General features: G+C 43.2%; 4 protein-coding genes across 5 annotated transcripts in view; 3 read left to right on the plus strand and 1 right to left on the minus strand.

Annotated features, from left to right (window-relative positions):
* nim1ka (NIM1 serine/threonine protein kinase a) overlaps window positions 1-3,804 on the plus strand; it is an 11,211-nt gene extending 7,407 nt beyond the window's left edge. For both annotated transcript variants that reach the window (XM_017466908.3, XM_053680006.1), the window contains exons 3-6: window positions 1-126; window positions 636-904; window positions 1,547-1,618; window positions 1,911-3,804. The exon at window positions 1-126 is cut by the window's left edge and continues 173 nt beyond it. In XM_017466908.3, the coding sequence (XP_017322397.1) occupies window positions 1-126; window positions 636-904; window positions 1,547-1,618; window positions 1,911-2,591 (1,148 nt within the window). In that variant the 3' untranslated portion in view covers window positions 2,592-3,804. The remainder of the gene's footprint in view (window positions 127-635; window positions 905-1,546; window positions 1,619-1,910) is intronic.
* Window positions 3,805-3,984: 180 nt separating this feature from the next.
* creb3l3l (cAMP responsive element binding protein 3-like 3 like) lies at window positions 3,985-9,920 on the plus strand. The gene is made up of 10 exons (XM_053680005.1): window positions 3,985-4,143; window positions 5,437-5,577; window positions 6,182-6,476; window positions 6,559-6,656; window positions 6,805-6,897; window positions 7,117-7,223; window positions 7,368-7,436; window positions 7,560-7,644; window positions 8,087-8,177; window positions 8,577-9,920. The coding sequence occupies exons 1-10, from the start codon at window positions 4,141-4,143 to the stop codon at window positions 8,939-8,941; spliced, it is 1,347 nt and encodes a 448-aa protein (XP_053535980.1). The 5' UTR covers window positions 3,985-4,140; the 3' UTR covers window positions 8,942-9,920.
* A 722-nt stretch (window positions 9,921-10,642) lies between these two features.
* Window positions 10,643-13,131, minus strand: LOC108264928 (H-2 class II histocompatibility antigen, A-Q alpha chain). Its single transcript, XM_017466937.3, has 4 exons — window positions 12,956-13,131; window positions 11,837-11,930; window positions 10,930-11,260; window positions 10,643-10,800 (listed from the first exon to the last, which is right to left on the minus strand). Exons 1-4 carry the CDS (start codon window positions 13,129-13,131, stop codon window positions 10,658-10,660), a joined length of 744 nt encoding a protein of 247 aa, XP_017322426.2. The 3' UTR covers window positions 10,643-10,657.
* Window positions 13,132-19,245: 6,114 nt separating this feature from the next.
* gadd45ga (growth arrest and DNA-damage-inducible, gamma a) overlaps window positions 19,246-20,000 on the plus strand; it is a 2,824-nt gene continuing 2,069 nt past the window's right edge. Inside the window, exons 1-2 of the mRNA XM_017466945.3 lie at window positions 19,246-19,421; window positions 19,897-20,000. The exon at window positions 19,897-20,000 is cut by the window's right edge and continues 4 nt beyond it. Of these exons, the coding sequence (XP_017322434.1) occupies window positions 19,369-19,421; window positions 19,897-20,000 (157 nt within the window). The 5' untranslated portion in view covers window positions 19,246-19,368. The remainder of the gene's footprint in view (window positions 19,422-19,896) is intronic.

Genomic DNA, 20,000 nt, shown 5'->3' on the forward strand with positions numbered 1-20,000 from the left:
GTCAGGACGACAGAGTGGTGCGCGAGATCACCATCGGCCGCCGCATCGGCTTCTACAAGATCTGCGGAGAGATCGGCTGTGGGAACTTCTCTCACGTCAAACTGGGGGTCCATGCACTCACCAAAGGTACCACGCCGGGTTAACGGGGTCGTGTGGAGGTTCAGGACGTAGCCACATGTCCCACACTAGCAGAAGTGGCTCTCTGGTGGACCTGGGATTTGATCTCACAACCCTCTGATCACTAGCTCAGAAAATAAACAGTGGAAATAAACCCCTGTAATGACAATTCAGTAACTAGCTCATACCTGCTAGTAACAGTTAACTCGGCTAGCATAAAATAGCATGTGGTTTGAGAAGCTGTATCACACAGAAGAGTCACCAATCAAGAGATTGGCTAACTAGTGCTGAAAAACAACTGAGTGGCTTAATCAGTAGCCAGCTAACAACTTGTTAGTTAACTAGCAGTGAGGTAGAGAAAACATTTTATAATCTGGGTCTGGACGTCGTAGTCACTGTGTGATATTTAGCTGCTAGCTAACCCTGGTTAGCATAAATTCATGCGATGTCTAGTTCCAGAAAACTTAGCTCGCATGAGACAGGGCTGTAATTAGCCCTCGCTGTACGCTGCTCCACAGATAAGGTGGCCATTAAGATCCTGGACAAGACCAAACTGGATCAGAAGACCCAGAAGCTGCTGTCTCGCGAGATCTCCAGCATGGAGAAGCTCCAACATCCCAACATCATCCGGCTGTACGAGGTGGTGGAGACGCTGACACGCCTGCACCTGGTGATGGAGTACGCCGGAGGGGGCGAGCTGTACACCAAAATCACCATGGAGGGAAAACTGTCCGACATCGACAGCAAAATCGTCTTCTCACAGATCCTCTCTGCCGTCAAACACATGGCGAGTCTCCATCTTTAATATCGGCGTGTTCACATGTCGAACTTGGCTGTTGCTGTGGCAACGTACAATACATGGCTGGCTACAAGTTGTTCACCTGTATTAATGTTTTTCTGATTCGGTTAAGCTAGATATCATATTACTGCAAGATCAAAAGCTAAGATTCACGTTGTTGTTGGACTTTACTGGGATTTTTTCGGAATTGTCTAGAAGCTCTTTGTGATGTTTTGTTATTTAAAAAAAAAAGAATAATTTTAGGTGTAAATGACTCAATTAATTCACTTCCATTTATTTGGAATAAACGACTCCTAAGTGATTCACATTAATTTGTGAACGACTCCTGCAGTGATTCAGTGAAACAACAGGATCAGTTTATACAATTAGAGGCTGCGATTAAGCTAACTGCTAGCAATCATAGCGCAGTCTGTTTTGCCCTGGTGACTCAGTTCTGAATCTGAGAAGATAACTGATTAATAATAATAATAACTTTATTTATTATTAAATTAAAATAGGAGCAAGCTGTTTTGTTGTATTTAACACACACTTTAGCGGTTAGCGCCCCCTACAGTCTCCCCAACACACTGAAGTACTTTTTTCATCAAAACACTTGCACAGAATTCTAAACATTTCTTCTTGCTCCTGCAGCACGACAACAACATCATCCACCGTGACCTGAAAGCTGAAAACGTCTTCTTCGCCTGCAGCACGTGTGTGAAGGTGCGAGGTTATTTCGTGAATATTCGACATCGTCAGGGACTCTTAGACAGTTACAGCTCTGTATAAACCGCACCGTAACTAACGAAAGATCAACATACAACCGTCTAGAATTTCTAACAAACAATATATTTACAATTAGCATCACAGTGTCTCTGATACACGCTAGTAAGGCGTGCTAACAACAACTACAACTAAATCGCTGATAATTATGCAAATTGTTAGCTTTATGAGCCTCGTAGCATGAAGATGGTGAAGCTTTTATCCATTACTCATGATGTATGATACTCTACAGGTGGGTGATTTCGGGTTCAGCACAGTGAGCCGGCGTGATGAGACCCTCAGCACGTTGTGCGGTTCTCCGCCATATGCGGCGCCCGAGCTGTTCCGTGACGAGCGCTACGTGGGCGTGTACGTGGACATCTGGGCTCTGGGCGTGATGCTGTTCTTCATGGTGTCGGGCACCATGCCGTTCCGCGCAGACACGGTGGCTAAGCTGAAGCGCTGCATCCTGGACGGAGCGTTCTCGGTGCCGGCGTGGGTTCCGGAGCCGTGTCAGCGTCTGATCCACGGCATCCTGCAGCCACAGCCGTCCGAGCGCTGCAGTCTGGAGCGGATGATGAACAGCGAGTGGCTGGAGAACGTCGACTTCCCCAAAGCCACGGAGCCGTTTAAGCTGGACCCGCTGTACCTGGCGGAGGAGGAGGATCTGGAGGAGGACGAATGCGAGGTGAAGAACAGCCTGCAGGCGCTCGGCATCACCACCGAACACATCCGCAACAACCAGGGCAAAGACTGCAGGAGCTCGGTGACCGGCGTCTACCGCATCCTGCTGCACCGTGCACACCGGCGCCGCGCCTTCGAGAGCATGCCGCTCGTCACGCACAACGTCAGCGAGCCTAACGAGGCTAAGAAGGAGCGGCTAAAGACCTACAAGAGCCTCAGACACACGTCCAAACTCTGCGCCATTTTGTGACGTCTGAAATAAATAAACGCGTATTTTTTACAGTCAGTAGATGCACTTCAAGGCGACTGGCCTGGTTTTATTTTATAATTATGACACTTGTTAAGGTCACCACACTTGTTTCTGAGTAACAGGTGTCTCTGGATCATCAAGGGCGGAGCTTAGGTTCCATTTTTTTATCCAATCACAAACCACGATCGTTTACTTGCCGTTAGCGAGTCTGCTAGTAAACCTGGTTAGCAGCGTAATATCACAAAGCTAATGCTGGAGAGGTAACGTTAATGTTAGAGAAAACTAGTCACCAGACTGCTATATCATTATATTTTGTAAATGAAACTTTTCAGAAGAAATAAAAGTAAACACTAGCTACGATGTCACTTAATCATGTTTGCGATTGACACACTTGTCTTAAACGTATACAGTGATGGAGAACATTTTTAAAATATGTGGTCGAAAATGAACACAGCACTGCGCTACGGTTGATTAGCTTACTAGTTAGCTAATGTTACCTCACAGCAATGTGCTTTTTTACATTATTACTATTAGCTAGCTAATTTGACTAGCAAGCTAACAACAATTCGTCTAACTTTTATAATGTTTAAGTAAAACCAGTAGCCATGTTTGTTAGCAAGCTAGCTAACGTTAGCTAACCAGTTATATTAGCAAAGACTAAACTGGGTGCATGTAGCATTTCCCCCTCGGTCTCTGTGAGAAATTTCTGTTGTTTAAAAGCTGTGTTGTTGTTCCTTGTTATTACATCCACAACAGTGATTTGTGGGTTTTATGTGTTTTTGAAGGTTATGATCAACTTTTCAGATAAAAATCAAAGCTACATGATGTTCCCTTTTTCACAAATGTAGCCAGTTACTTAATGTATGTTTTGGTGTCGCTAATAGTTTCACCGAAAATCCTCAGACTAGTCCGTGACCTCTTCACTACATCTCTACATCACGTCTTCGCTAATCAGCTACATTCATCACTGTTTTTCATTGAATTATTTTTAAAAAATGTTTTGGATTAGCCAGTTGCTGAATGTTAGCAGGTTTTTGCTACCGCTACACAGTCAGAACCTCTTGCCCTTGTGGCTTATGAAGTGCACTTTAGAATATTTTTGTTTTTACCAGCCCTTTAGTGGATAGCTAGTGTTGTTTTTATGTTCAATACTTGAACCTGAACATTACTACTGGTGGTTTCTATTAAAAAAAAAAAAAAGAAAGAAATAATAAAGAGTGTGTGTGTGTGTGTGTGTGTGAGAGAGAGAGAATTATACAGTACACAACATGTGTATGTACCATGAAGCATAGGCTACTAAATGTGTAATGTTTTTTTAGCTGTATATTTTTTGCTAGCGGTGTTTTCACACTACGTCTCCCACAATCCCTTTCGAATGCGTCCTTACGCTGACGCAACGTTACGCGATGACGCAATTTCTGCCTCGTTGGAGGGTGATTTCAGCAGGAAACCGAAAAAAAAGAGAAAAACAGGGAAGAAAGACAGACCTGAGCACACAGCCGTGTTTATTCTTACCAGCAGTTTACACCGCAAGTACGCGGATCATCGAATGGTAAGAGAGTGAAGTCAGTATTATTACTATTAATAAAGATTTAAGCTGTAAAAATTACGTTTATAAGTGATAGTGTGTTAAACGGGAGTGTGCGCGAGCTGTCACCTTCCGGTACGTCTGATTAACACTGAGCCGTAAACATTATTTATTATCAGAGTTTATATTTATAATAAATGTGCATGATTTATTTACTGAAGTGCGTTTAACCTTAATCATTCGCGCGGAGTTTTAACAGCGGCGGCAGTATAAACACTGCTGTATTACATTATTATTATTATATTATCACGTATAAATGAGTGAATTACAGGAAGATAAAATACATTTGCCTTTGATGTGAATAATAGGCATTACAAAACACTAACTTTATAATACTGTAATGTAGTGCATTTTATATATAGTGTGTGTATGTATATATATATATATATATATATATATATATATATATAAATTTAAATTCAGCATGTCACGTGATAATCAGGTGACTGTGTGTGGATTTGTGGGGTTTCTGCACTTCCTCCTCTTCCTCCTCAACAGCCTGCAGGTTTGCATCACTCTGGTTAGAGTTCAGTTCAGATCTCAGAACATCAGCAGTTTAATTCCACTCTGAGGTTTGGACACACCCTAGAAATGTCGATATTTAATGTATAAGGTCAAATATTGTGTATTATAACCGGAGTTATGAATGAAGCTGGTGTTCATAGGGCTGCATTACACCTCCAGAAGCTCTTCATGACTCTCTCATACCTCTCATAAACCCGCAGAAACATCACACATAATAAACTCTAATCGAGACAAACGCTACACAACGCTGGAGTTGTGGTGTGATTACACTGCAGTCGTTATTCTTACCAGTCTGATAAACAGTGTAGTCAGTCCTTAAACATGTACAAAGTGTGAGAATATTAGAATAGAATATTCCTCAGTGGTGTGATTATTAGATTATTAGATTTTGCTGTTATTATTAGATTTTGTGTGTGTGTGTGTGTGTGTGTGTGTCAGGGTTCGACTGTGGGGCTGTTATTGTTCTAAAGCGTATTATAGTTTAAAACCCGAACACACCCTGATTATTAGCTGAATGAGTGCGAGACAAGCAGGAAAAACCAGCAGACTGACGTGAGGAGCTCGGGAGTACCGTCCGCGTGCTGTGTAACACTACACCGTACTGCTGCACCTCACGCTCCATATGACTAGCGTCGCTTGTGTGAGCGTACGTCAGGATCTGGACTTTGAGTGTTGATCCAGGGTCAAAGGTCAAACTTGTGGTTGATGTGAGTGAACTCTTCATTCTGTCAGATGTCGCTGAGGGAGGAGCTGCAGGACTCGGAGGGTCCCGACCTGTTCGGACTGCTGTTTCCAGATGAAGATCCTGGAGCTGATGATTTCTTCTTCTCTGACGGGAGTAACCTGATCGAGGGCCTGCTGTCTGAACAGGACGTGAGTACCGCTCTCAGAGTTCTGGTACCGGGTACAAACTGGACCCGGAAATACGGTTAAGGAGGACAGAGGGGTTTACAGCACCAACAGTGTGTATGTTAGGAATTAAACACTGGGGTGCGCTGTTACAGGAAAATTAATCAACACCTCATGACCAATCAGAAGCAGCGTGGTGTGAGGGCTATCATACAGCCTGTCACACTGCTCACACAAGAGTCACGTCAGTGAGACAGTCCGCGTGTCAGTGAGACAGTCCGCGTGTCAGTGAGACAGTCTGCGTGTTGTCTTTATGACGTGCGGTGCACAGTGATAATTATAGCACACTGAAATATTTATATTACACACATACAGCAGTGTTTGTGGTGGAGAGACATTTTAAATAAAATATTATATAATAATCATAATAAAGTTGCTGTGTTGTATAAATTACAGAGCAAAGTGCAGTTTCAGGTGAATCAATTTAAAATTTGACTCACTGTTAGCGTGTTGAGCGCATTGTCTCTCACTGTTAGCGTGTTGTCTCTCAGCGATAGCGTGTTTTCTCTCAGGCTAATCTCAGGGTGTGTGTGTGTGTGTGTGTGTGTGTGTGTGTGTGTGTGTGTAGATGTTGAGTGCAGTGGACACAGAGGATTTCCTCAGTCAGTTGCTAGGTGAGGAGGATGACGGTTTCACCGCGCAGCGCGTCTCTCTCTCTCCGCTGGGGAGCGACAGCGGCATCTCAGACGACCCGAGCTCGAGCCCCCACAGCGAGCCTGAGTGTGTGATGGAGGGCGTGGTCGAGGGCGTGGTCGAGGGCGTGATGGAGTGTTACGAAGCCCAGGTGGTGGAGACGGATCACTGTTACGCCTTACACAGCGTCCGCACCGACAAACCCGACACTGACGTCTTCATCGACCTCGGTGAGATCCTCTTTCTCTCTGTAGTGTTTAAATAATTGTAATTATGTGTTTGTTTGTTTATTGTGTATTTGTTGTGTTGTAGATGATATGGACGAGAGCCTCAGTACTGATGAGTCCAGTGAGCTGCCCTGCTCTCTCACTATCGAGGAGTCCACGCTGAGCAACAAGCTCGACCACATGGTACACACACACACACACACACATGTAAACACACAAACACACACCTCATACACACACATAAACACAAACACACCTCACATACACACACACACACACACACACACACACACACAGCTGTGTGTATTTATAAAGGTGAATATTTTTACAGTTCAGCTTTAAGGAGATTGAGCTGACTGATGAGGAGCGGCGACTTTTAGCCAAGGAGGGAGTGACCATCCCAACACACATGCCTCTCACCAAGGTACACACACACACACACACACACACACACACACGTACACACACACACACACAAGGGAGAGAGAATGCAGCATGACGGGTTTACATTCAGTTCATTGTATAGACAGACAGTGACGCATGTTTGTCGTCATTCTAGACTCCTAAACTATTTTTGTGTTTGTGTGCGCTTGTGTGTGTGTGTGTGTGTGTGTGTGTGTGTGTGTGTGTGTGTGTGTGTTAGGCGGAGGAGAGATCTCTGAAGCGGGTGAGGAGGAAGATCCGGAACAAACAGTCTGCACAGGAAAGTCGCAAGAAGAAGAAAGTGTACGTGGATGGACTGGAGAACAGGTGAGAGAGAGGAGAGAGAGAGAGGTCAGAGGTCAGTAGTAGTGGTATACATGATTTACACACGTGTCGTACTGTGATGCTGATGATAAGTGTGTGTGTGTGTGTGTGTGTGTGTGTGTGTGTGTGTGTGTGTGTGTCCCTCAGGGTTGCTGTGTGTACAGCTCATAATCAGGAGCTGCAGAAGAAAGTGGAGCTGCTGCAGAAACAAAACATGTAAGATCAACACACACACACACACACACACACGGATGGACACTTAGATATTTAGGCAGGTGTTATACAGGAGATGTTGATGATGGTGTGTGTGTGTGTGTGTGTGTGTGTGTGTGTCTTCAGGTCTCTGATGGAGCAGCTGAGGAAACTGCAGTCCATAGTGAAGATGAGCACCATGAAGACCAGCACCACCAGCACCTGTATCATGGTGAGACAAACACACACACACACACACACACACAGACACACTTCCATTTTAATCTACAGCTCCACAGATTATTATTGGGGTTAGTGTTGTTGTTTCCCTGTTGATAAATAAAAGGGGGCGTGGTTGATGAGGTGATTGACAGCTGACACACACCTGAAGCTCAGAACATTTTCTGTAGCAAAGCCGTGTCCTGTTCTGCTGAAGGAAGCTCACCCTAAAACCCTGTCTGAGTTATTCAGCATGAGTTAGGGGTGTGTCCATGACTAATGTGGGTGGGGTCGAGGTGGTTTGAGTGTATGCCCCGCCCAATCTACTGCAGGTGTTGGGATCAGGGCAATAACCCAGCATGCTCTTTACAACAGGATCTGAACTTTATACTGTACTGTGTGTGTGTGTGTGTGTGTGTGTGTGTGTGTGTGTGTGTGTGTTTCTCTCTCTGCAGGTGTTCTTGCTGTCATTCTGTCTGATTATTTTTCCGTCCATCAATCCGTTCGGCGGTTCCGCGCAAAAAGACCTGTACACTGCCTCGACAGGTGAGTACACACACACACATACACACACACACACACACACACACACACACACACACACACACACACACACCCTCTCAGTACACGTGTCAGAATCAGGTGACGTACAGAGATTGGACAGTTCTGAGAGCTTTAACAGAAATAGATTCCACCTGGTGGGTTTTTCCTGTTGGATCAAATTATTGTATGATGTTATAGTTTTAAACGGTGTGTGGGGTTAAATATAAATACAGTGATTATAATGTAGCATAAGAAAGGGATTAAAAATGAAGAAGACTTCTTTAAGATCAGTAACAATCTCCACAGAATCAGATTTGCTGTTCAGGCGCCATCTAGTGGTGAGAAAATGAATGAAAGAAAGAGATCAGACGGATTAACGGAGTGGTGCGTGTTTAATTCCAGGCATGTCTCGAGCTCTGCGTTCGTACCCCACGATGCCCAAAAGTGAGGTCATCACCAGCCCTAACGAGGTGATGGAGGAGGGGGAGGAGCTGGTGCTGATGGTGGAGAATAATCAGATCCTCCTGAATCAGACGCCCGACTACCAGCAGCTCGACCAGTCCGACTCCGAGACGGCCGTCAACAGCAACTCGTCATCCGACTTCCCGTCCGGCACCGTCACACACCCTCACACACAGACACACGCGCGCTCGGACCCGGCGGCGCCCCCGGTGGTGTATGACGGTCAGAGTGCGGGTAAAGAGAGTTGGCTGGAGCAGACGGCTACTGCGGTCATTATACAGCAGCATCGCTCTGACGAGATGTAGACACACACACACACACACACACACGGGACAGAGTGGAATATTATTCTTTTATTCTTTAATTTAATCTGCTGTGATTGGGCGTGCTCTGATAATCAGACGTCACTGTGTTTAGTGACTCTCTCAGTAAAGCAGCGTACTGATGCAGCATCCATGCGCCTGAGATGAAATTATAACCAACAAAAAAAAAGTGTTATTTTGATCATTTAAGGATTATTGCATAAATCCACTCGCCAGATATTCGGATGTATAAATTTTGGCACCCTGATAAAGGGTAAGATAAAAGGGGGTTTTACTTTAGGGTCCCTACTTATACTGCACTGTTTGTTTGTTTGTTTGTTTGTTTTTAAACATTTATGCACTTTCTTTACATCCACGTCCCTCCGCTAGCGGACACACAGCAGCGCTACACATTTCTCAGAAGGACTAAACATTTCTCAGAAGGAGGTGTCAGTGGGTGTGATGATGATGTGTGTTTATATTAGAGCTGTAGCAGGGCATTCCACACCATCATCACCATCATCATCACCATCATCACCATCATCGTCATCATCACCATCATCGTCGTCGTTGCAGTACTTCATAATTTTCCCTTTCAGTAAAAGCGGATGAAAGTTTCCTGTGTGTGTGATGAAGGACGTGCGGTGGATCCACTCAGGAATCCGGACCTGTTGTGTAAATAATCATGTAAAGGGAAGATCTGTGTCAAATAAAACGGTGTCATCGATCTCTTGCTCATTTTATAAACGGATCCGTGCTGTAAATAACGCTTCGGGTTTAAACCGTACATCTGCTTCCTGTTACTATGAATGTTTATTAGTGATTATGGGCGATGTGCTTTATTTTTATTGAGTTTTTTTATTTACCTGCTGATTATTTTGGACGTTGCACTGATGTGTTAGTGCTCCAAATGTTTAATGTCATTTTAATGTAAATGTTATTGAACGAGCTGATTAAATAAACATTCCTTTATTATATAAAACACCGTGTGTGTGTGTGCGCGTGTGTGTTTACAGAAATCTATCGGATTATTCAGATGTAAGATTTGTATTAATTATGACTGATTTCATGGGAAACTGATCGTATTTCTGTATAAATTACAGATGAAGCGTCTTCATGAATCACACAAAGTCACGAGCCTCTCCATCCAGCTTTAATACATCATACACACTCTAACACAAACTGCTTTATTTGTTGTGGGCGTGGTTTGTGACTGGGCGTGGCTGTGGGTTGCGTCATCACGTTTAGATGGCTCAGGAGCTCTCACACGCCTTTAAGTAAGTCCTGCATGTCGATTTATTTTTCGTTAATTTCACGACATTTTATTTATCACGACATGTCTGTGTCTTTGCTGCACAATACAAGATGGACGTGTGTACAAATGCAAGAAATAATCACGTAAAATTTCTAATTTAAAGGCCAGGTGATGAAGTTCTGGTTTCTGATTGGCCAGATACAGAGACTGTCCACTAGAGGGCGTCCTGATCTCATTTCCGCTGAATACACAAAGCCCATGCTGGTTTACTTTGAGACAAAATGTCAGTGGTTTTGTTCTAAAATGAAAACATCTGGGAAATTACTGTGGAGAGATTTTATTATTTATGATTTAATGGGACATTTTCATATTCATTTTTATGGCAAAAACTTATTTTTGTACATTCATATGCACAGCAGTGTAAAATCTCAACATTTCACATTTATTCATTTACAAATATATTCCTACAGCAGAGAATTACATTCATAATATAAACACCATGCTTTAATGACAAAGAACATTCCCGTGGATAATCCCAGTATTCCCACTGCAATTCCCACCGCAAACACCACCGTCGGAGTCACACTCGGAGTTATCACTGGTTCATCTGTGAAACACACACACACACACACACACACACACACACACACACACACACACACACACACACACACACACAGAGGATCAGTGTCATAAAGTAAAATAAATTAAATGAATCCAGTGAGAAGTTTCTCACCCCATGTTCTAGTCTGAGGCGAGTCCAGAGCTTCATGCTCCACCGTGCAGCTGTAAACATCTGCTTCAGTCTCCGGAGAACTCGTCAGTGTGGAGAACAAGTTGAAGGTTCCGTCTCTGTTTAGTAAAAACTGGCTGATGTACACTCCCCCTGTCACGGACACACCGTTCCTCGTCCAGTTCACGCTGATGTGTGGAGGATAGAAATTCCTCATGAAGCAGATGAAGTTATTTTCTTCTCCAGGCACCACGTCGTGTTTCGGGTAGACGCTGATCTCCGGAGGATCTGAGCAGATATAAAGTCTTCTGAGTGAACATCTGTTTAAAAAGTTCTGAGCGCACGCAGAGACTTCAGCACTTAAACATCAGCGTGTTGCCTTCACGTGTGTGTTCTGTATACGTGAGAGGATCTGATGGTCTCTCTTCGAGCAGTGTCGCTAGGTACACGTGAACAAGTCGAGATGTGTGTACGGCTTCAGCACGCTGAGACTGTAACTGAAACCACATTAATGCGCTCGTTCTGTCATTTCTATAGCAACGGCTGATTCACGGGGGCGTGGACAGCGAACGCTCACGTAAACGGTTCATGTGTTGAAGCTTTTTGTAAGAAACATTTTTTTGTTTAATGGAAGGAGTCTCCAGTGTGCAGAGAAAGAAAGGTAAGTGTGTAGAAAAGGAAGGAAGAGCTTTGCTTCGTGATAATGCCAGCAATCAACCACTGATGCCTCTTTGAGCTCAGCACATTGTGTGCATGCTTTGATGCAGCTGGATCACAACATCTGTCATCTCCACGGTCATGAGGGCGTTCGGCTCCAAGCTGGTTAATGTCCTGACCGTCGTATCGGTAAAGTTTCCTCCGGAGGTGCAGTCACCGTTCAGCGAGGAGGAGAGAATTACGGAGAGCACACACCCTCGAGGCCCAGTGACGAGAGCAGGTGCTGGATGAAATTTAACAAAGAAATGTCTCGACCTCTCTTCAGGACGTGAGAGGAGTCTTTGTCGCTGTTATATTTGCAGAATATGTTCACATACACATAGAGACTCTTTTTGGGGTCTCGATTTAGCCACGTAGCCCGAGTCACTCCGTAATCTGTGTATCCGGTGTATCTATCTGTGGTGCTGTTCTATCTCAGATATTCAACCTTGTTGAAGTACCAGGAGTGAATTAATTCGATGGTGGTCAGATCTTTGGTGCAGAAGCACTGTATTAGGTCTTGTCCATAGTATCCACTTGCTGAGAAGAATAACAGATTTATAATCAGAATAGAATTTTATTAATAGAATATAAATAATGGCCTATTTCTGAGGCAGTGGTGGCTCAGTGGTTAGAGGCGCAGGGGTACTGTTCAGAAGATTCAAGGCCCAGCACCACCAAGCTGCCACTCTTGGGCCCTTGATCAAGGCCCTTAACCCTCTCTGCTCCAGGGGGCGCTGTGTCATGGCTGACCCTGCGCTCTGACCCCGACTTCCTGGCATGCTGGGGTATGCAGACAGGGACGTCACTGTGCTGTGAGAGTAGCGTGACATAAACACTGCAGATACGTTCAATATCAATTACACAAGAGAAAGATAAATAAAGTGTAAACTGAATAAAGGCTGCTATAAAATATTCTTTTTCATATTAAAATCTAATGTTTTCGCATCTTTCGGTGGAATTGAGATGGAATGTTCCATTCGGTTTTATTGGACTTTGCGGTTATCCAGTGTTTATGGAGCAGAGTCACCGTACATCTCTAACCTTACTTTCCTGTTAGCTACCAGGTTTGAGAATGTTCGGAGCCCCCCCCCCCCCCCCCCCCCCCCCCCCACCCCCGCTCCACTGGGAAACAGTGTTGATCTTATAAGATCTGGAGAGTGGCATGTGGCAACTCCTGAAGTGGCATGTAAGTAAAGTCCATGAGGATGAGAATCTCCTGGTGCAGTGATCCGCTACAGGACTGTGCTTCTAATGTTAAATATCTCTAAATATTGATTATAAAATACTAATAATGACCTGTAAAGTACTAAATGGTCTCGTGCCTCAGTACCTGCGGCGAGTACATTTAGGTCTTTCATGACCCGCCAGGCTCGCCTCTATCAGAAGGTGCAGGCTGAGGAATAGTGAAGGCTGCAGCTTGGAGCCGCTTTCACTGAGGAGCACTCGCTGTTCCTGAGGATGGTCCCACACGGAGAGCCTGGTGAGTACCACGAGATTGCTGTGCATGGTACCACACGGAAAACCCTAAAGATGGCTGTGGATGTTCATACTTGCACAGCCTAAAGACTGTACTTGCTGAAAACATTCACGCTCAAGTCCAAATCACGTGTCCAGGATGTGAGCGTCAAAAATATTGTTCGGAAGGACTTGAGGTCCAGCCAGGCAGCCCTATATTCTAATATTCTGAGGAACCCCACACAGAACACCCCCCCCCCAGTCTCACCACTTCCAGACCTCATGTCCTTTTCAGTGGAACAAGCATCGGTTCCTTTCTGTAGTATTTATAGTTTTAGCCGAAGCTCCAAACTACTTTCAAGATTTCTTAACGCCGATCTCCCTCGACTGCCGGAACTGAGCTGAACAGTCCGGTCGTGCTGGAACCACTCAGACGCCGACCCAGACTAGTGATGAACGAAGTGTACACCACACAGCCCCGCTGATGTGACCCGTTCTCACAGACAAGCTTCAAAAGACGCAGCTGTTCTTCTAGACGCACGTGGAGTAGACTCCCTGGCTCTAAGCATGGTAGGTAAAGGACTCTCTGAAGAGATTGGAAGTTGGTGTGGAATGTGCTTCTCCTTTCAGGGCTCCTTTTGCCTGTAGGGTCCAGGTCCAGGTCCAGGTACGTGTTTCACAGGTTCACGTCAGTGCGGACTGCACCAACCACGCCTGGCTTCATCCATAAACCAGTTTCATGTGTAATCAACCTGCTTCCTAATCTTAGAGTCTCGCAGTGAGGAGGGAGGTTTCGATCAGCCCGCGGCTGCAGACTGGCGTGATGCTTCAGTGAAGGCAGCTGCGGCTGTTCGGAGACAGACGACAGTCTCTGCGGCTGCCGAAGCCTCGATGCGGTTCACTCACAGAGACGGCCGAAGCCAGAGTCTCACATCGAAGATCATGAAGGAACAGAACGGCTCCGAACAACAAGAAAGAACGAAGCCTCTGGAGATTTCACACCTGAATATAACGAGAGGTGACGAAGTTTCAGATCAGGCTGTAATTACAGGCTACGCTTCTCACTCTGTTTCACCTCTAAAGGAAGAAATGATCTTTATTTATTTATTTATTCTCTTTAACACAGGCGCTGATCACAGACTCAGCTTTCTTCATCATTCGGCTCCTTTTCATTTTTACAGTTTAAATGACTCTGAAATTCTGATCCTGAACACGTCCTCTGCATTCTGGGAAAAAGACGCTGTGCTAAATTAATAAATTAATACATTAATACATTAATACCTTAATAAATTAATAAATTAATACATTAATCATTAATACCTTAATAAATTAATAAATTAATACATTAATACATTAATACCATAATAAATTAATAAATTAATACATTAATCATTAATACCTTAATAAATTAATAAATTAATACATTAATACATTAATACCATAATAAATTAATAAATTAATACATTAATCATTAATACCTTAATAAATTAATAAATTAATACATTAATCATTAATACCTTAATAAATTAATAAATTAATACATTAATACATTAATACCATAATAAATTAATAAATTAATACATTAATCATTAATACCTTAATAAATTAATAAATTAAGCGAATGGAAATAAAATGAGCAGCGTGCAGAGAAGAGACGGAACGCACACACACACACACACACACACACACACACACACACACCTGAATGAGGAGAAACAACACCACAACTTTATGAGTCACACTCGTTCTTTTTCTCCGGTCACGTGTCCGAGTGGAATTTCCCGTTCCGTACACGCCTCACGGACTTCAGAGTAAAGGGGTTTTCCGTGGGTTCTCTGCGTAGTTCACATTTTTTAAAGGGTTCTAGATCAGAAAACTCTGTTTTAGGGTTCATCAATAAAACGTGAAGAAATATCAGTTCCTAACAAATTATGAAATAAATGCAAATTCTCCTCGAAAACTTTCCATTTGCTTTCACATCGTTCTCCATCTCCAGGAACTCCAGCCCAGGCTTCTGACTCAGAGTTCTGATCCAAACAGATCGCCAACGTGCTCGAAGAAGAGATCAAAACTTCAGATCAGATAATCAGACGATCAGATAATCAGACGATCAGATAATCAGACGATCAGATAATCAGACGATCAGATAATCAGCCACAGAGACCCGAATAAATTCCTCCTCTGTTTGAGAACAGTTTAAATAAGTCAAATTTGTCGTCAGATCCAGTAAACAGGTGATGTTTAAAAAAAATCTCAAACAACACGGAAACGGTCAAATCAGACAGTGTGAATTCTCCCCTGGATCCGAGCTCCAGATGTGATGATCAGAGCTTCTAAACCTGCCTCCAATCGCAAACAGCTGGACTCGCCCAGGTGATGAACATTGTGTAGCTCGGTGTGTGTTCCAGATGTGATGAACATTGTGTAGCTCGGTGTGTGTTCCAGATGTGATGAACACTGTGTGGCTCTGTGTGTGTGTTCCAGATGTGATGAACATTGTGTAGCTTGGTGTGTCTTCCAGATGTGATGAACATTGTGTAGCTCTGTGTGTGTTCCAGATGTGATGAACATTGTGTGGCTTTGTGTGTGTGTTCCAGATGTGATGAACATTGTGTAGCTCTGTGTGTGTGTTCCAGATGTGATGAACATTGTGTAGCTCGGTGTGTGTGTTCCAGATGTGATGAACATTGTGTAGCTCTGTGTGTGTGTTCCAGATGTGATGAACATTGTGTAGCTCGGTGTGTGTGTTCCAGATGTGATGAACATTGTGTAGCTCGGTGTGTGTGTTCCAGATGTGATGAACATTGTGCAGCTGGAATAATTTGGTGACAGACCAAGAAAACTGAAATGTGTTTATTGGGGTGTTTTAATACTCGGCCTGAATTCTTGAGTCCACACCCAAAATGTTTCTGGGCTTGTTTGAGGGCGGGGCTCATACACACAGGTGTAGATTAATCAGTCAGTCGCTCTGAAAAGCCAACACTGGCACCAGCGAGAGAGAGCTAACTACAACACCCCAGTCCTGTGAAAGCCTGGGTTCCTTTAATAATAACCATAACACTTCCTCCGTATCACAAAAGTAAAAACAGGAAGTAATGTCACAAGTTGGTGGTCTTATGTCTCGCACGGGACGAAGAGGATTAGGTGAGTAATGTCAGAAGTTGAACCGATCACATTACTGACGTGGACCACACCACGGGTCGGCTGAAGAGAACCCCAGACGGTACTTCTCTCGAGCTGCAAAACGGCGTTCACACTTCACCGGTCATACTGAACTCTGCATGGGACGTCATTCTATCACACACACACACACACACACACTATGGTTTGGGGGAAATTTAGCATAGTCAACCTGAATGTTTTGGAACAGTACGATGAAACCGGGGAACCCAGAAGAAACCTTCACATCATCAGGAGAACAGTTGAAATTCCACACAGTCAGGAACCTGAGCTCAGGAACCCAATGGAGACCCTGGAGATGCGAGCAGACCACACTGCACACTACACACTACACCAGCGTGCACCTTATGATTAAAAACAGTGTGATTTAATGCTAATAAAGATGCTAACGGAATGGAATAACGTTATGATTACAGTTGATTAAGTTTTACTGACCGGGTGAATATGAGTTCAAATCCCTTCACAGCTAAACCAATCTACACCGGTTACAAATAGATTTAGTAAAAAGCCAAATAAATAAATGTAATGTAACAGAATTTAATGTTAGCAGCAGTTACCATTTTTTAAAAATGTTTTAAATGCAGTAATGTTAATGTTATGAAGTTTGTTTTTTTTTAAGCGGTTGCAGTAACGTGGTGTGAAAATGAACTTGAGGACTTAAAAATAGATTTTGGATCAATGTTTCTCAGTTTACATATTAGCATGTAGTATGTCTATAAAAGTATAAAGGTATAAATGTATATATATATATATATATATATATATATATATATATATATATATATATATATATATATATATATATATATATATTACTCTATAACTGTTTTATGCAAGTTTAGTGCGTGTAATTCTAAGCTGCGGCCACTGGATGGCGCCAAACACAAATAAACTGAAGTAGACCTTTTTCTGAGCGGTTCTTGATCCGCTTCCGCCTCATTTTTCCTCCACAAACTTACCGTAAATTTCTAAAGAATTTAAAGCATCATATATAACCAGTGAAATGAAGCAATTATTGTTTTTAATTGGATAACGGGAAAGAGTAAAAAATGCGTACTTACCGTTGCTGACGGAAAGAACTACAGTTCCCACAATGCATTGTGATGACTCGTTTTCTACCAATATTATTATTATTATTAATCACCGAGTATTTCTACATGATTACAAACATACAACCTTTTTAATAAACACTTTCTGATGTGGGTTTTGCTGAGGGATTCTGGGTAATGTAGTACTCAACCAAGATTCCCGCAATTAGATACATTTTTTAATGAAGATGAAATCAGGCTTTATTAAACAGGATTCTACAGGAGTAAAAATCACCGTTTGTTAGTTCAGTTTGATCCGCTTTTAGAATTTATTTCTAAAAGTCTCATTCTTATTGAGGAAAATGCCTGGATTGGATTTAGACTTCACTGGAACTTTGAGCTCTGAAGATACCAAATAATAACACTTCACCAGCAGGGGGCACTCTCTCTCTCTCTCTCTCTCTCTCTCTCTCTCTCTCTCTCTCTCTCTCTCTCTCTCTCTCTCTCTCTCACACACACACACACACACGTACATACTCGCGCGCGCACACACACATACACACACACACACGCACACACACACACACGCGCACTCACACACAGACACAGCAGGTGCGGCACGTGTCGATTGTTGAAATCAGCGCGCGGTCGCTAAACAGATGCAAAATAGCGGCTCGTGCACAGAAAAACGAGCCACAGGAAAAACATCTGCACACAAAAACAAGAAGTTACAAACTTACTTAAAAACATCATTCTGCACCATGTATTACAATTCATTCCAAAATACAGAAATACATGTTGGCTAATAATAATAATAATAATAATGATAATAATAATAATAATAATAATAATAATAATAATAATAATTATTATTATTATTATTATAGTACTACTACTACTACTACTACTACTACTACTAATAATAATAATAATAATAATAAGGGACTCTGTCCAGGTTGTAGTGCACTTGTATCCTGCACGTGGGGCTGCGAGAGCAGTGTTATTAGCAGTCAGTCTCGGGGTTTATCACTGCACTGAGGTTTCCACACTGATTCCTCTGTAGTGCACTGATGATAACTCGTCTTTAAAAGCCCATGGAGTGATCTTATTAATGAGTCATTTGGAATCTTAATCTCTGTAAGATTCACACCCTCCCCAGTGCACTTGGATAATAAGTGTAGATGTTTCCATGGCTTTACTCTTTGTTATCATTTCATAGCCTCTGTAGTGCACTAAGAAAGTGCATGGTGATTTGGGACTCACCCCAGGGTGTGTGAGACTGTTTCACACGCTACATGCTGCACTTGGATATCAGCTATTGTTATTTTTCAGTAGAGATTTGGGATTGATTCTTAGATTGTATTAGATTAAACTCCCACCCTACCTAGTGCACTTTGGATAGGAAGTGAAGTCCCATTTGAGACTTAACCCATGGTCTTTCTCCTTATTCTTTCATATGGATTGATTAAATAATTTCACATCCTATACGGTGCTCAGGTGCTTGTGTTATTGATCATCACTGATTTGGGATTGAACCCTAGTTCCACCCTACAGAGTGCACTTGGTCAGTGAGGGTAGTTCCAGTTGAGACTTTAGTGTTTATACAGTAATGTCCTCGTGCTGTAATCCCTGTGGTGTTTATTTATTTATTTATTAATCATCAATAAGAACACAAACATGTTTTGAAGTTAAGAGGAAAAAAAGCCCCTCCGCTTTGTTATAATCCTCCTCACACCCACGTGGGCTGTGTTACGAGGGAAGACCTTGGCGTCGTGCTCCTTTGCATATTCTACCACCTCCAGCCAATCAGAAGCGCGTATCCGAGCGGCTGAACGTAGTTCTAATTTGCATGTGCCGGAGCCTCTGACCAATCAGAGGGGAGCACGAGCGGAAAGTCCTCGCAGCGCTGCCGAGAATCTGCGCGCGCTGCGTTTATAAAGAGGAACTGAAGCAGCTGAGAGACACAAAGAGCTCCGAGACACCGAGAACCCCCTCACATCTCCTCACATCTCCTCACATCTCCTCACATCTCCTCACTCAGCACTCAGGAGCGGATTAAACACCCTGATCATCTTTAAACATGACTTTTGAGGAGATCTGCCGACGAGAAAACGGCACAGAGACCAGCGACAGGTAACCATCATCACCACCATCACCACCATCACCATCACCATCACCACCATCATCACCACCATCATCACCATCACCACCATCACCATCACCATCACCACCATCATCACCACCATCATCACCACCATCATCATCACCACAGTAATAATGAGGATTATTATTATGATGATGGTTATTTCATGCATTACCTCTGTATTCTGAACGCTGTGTTTACACTGCAAATCGATCAGATTTGTTTATTTCCCCGTGTTTATTAAATCTGCTTTATTGTTTAATTTATTGATGCATTATCACAGAAACTCCTTTATCTCTCACACTCATTGTGTATGCTGTAATGTGTGTGTGTGTGTGTGTGTGTGTGTGTGTGTTAGTGTGTCTAATGTTTCATAATAATAGAAATTTAATAGAATAAGAGTGCATTAGAAACTTCTGTGCATTAAACCGAACGTTGTTGCGCTTGTTGTTATTGTTTGTGTAGCGCGCGCATGCGCAGTGCAGGCCGGGTTCTGGAGGAGGTGTTGGTTTCGTCCAAACAGCAGGACTGCCTGACGGTGGGAGTGTACGAGTCCGCAAAGGTCATGA

Source organism: Ictalurus punctatus, chromosome 5 (assembly GCF_001660625.3).
Source record: "Ictalurus punctatus breed USDA103 chromosome 5, Coco_2.0, whole genome shotgun sequence".
Taxonomy (NCBI): domain Eukaryota; kingdom Metazoa; phylum Chordata; class Actinopteri; order Siluriformes; family Ictaluridae; genus Ictalurus; species Ictalurus punctatus.

Excerpts from the sequence above, each read along its gene's own strand:
- LOC108264928 (XM_017466937.3), bottom strand. The coding sequence starts at position 13,131 with ATGCACAGCAATCTCGTGGTACTCACCAGGCTCTCCGTGTGGGACCAT. Across the intron at positions 11,931-12,955 it reads CCTAAATGTACTCGCCGCAG|CGACAAAGACTCCTCTCACG; the intron begins GTACTGAGGCAC and ends CAAATATAACAG. Across the intron at positions 10,801-10,929 it reads GCCTCAGACTAGAACATGGG|ATGAACCAGTGATAACTCCG; the intron begins GTGAGAAACTTC and ends TGTGTTTCACAG.
- creb3l3l (XM_053680005.1), top strand. Across the intron at positions 7,224-7,367 it reads GTGGATGGACTGGAGAACAG|GGTTGCTGTGTGTACAGCTC; the intron begins GTGAGAGAGAGG and ends TGTGTCCCTCAG. Across the intron at positions 8,178-8,576 it reads CCTGTACACTGCCTCGACAG|GCATGTCTCGAGCTCTGCGT; the intron begins GTGAGTACACAC and ends GTTTAATTCCAG.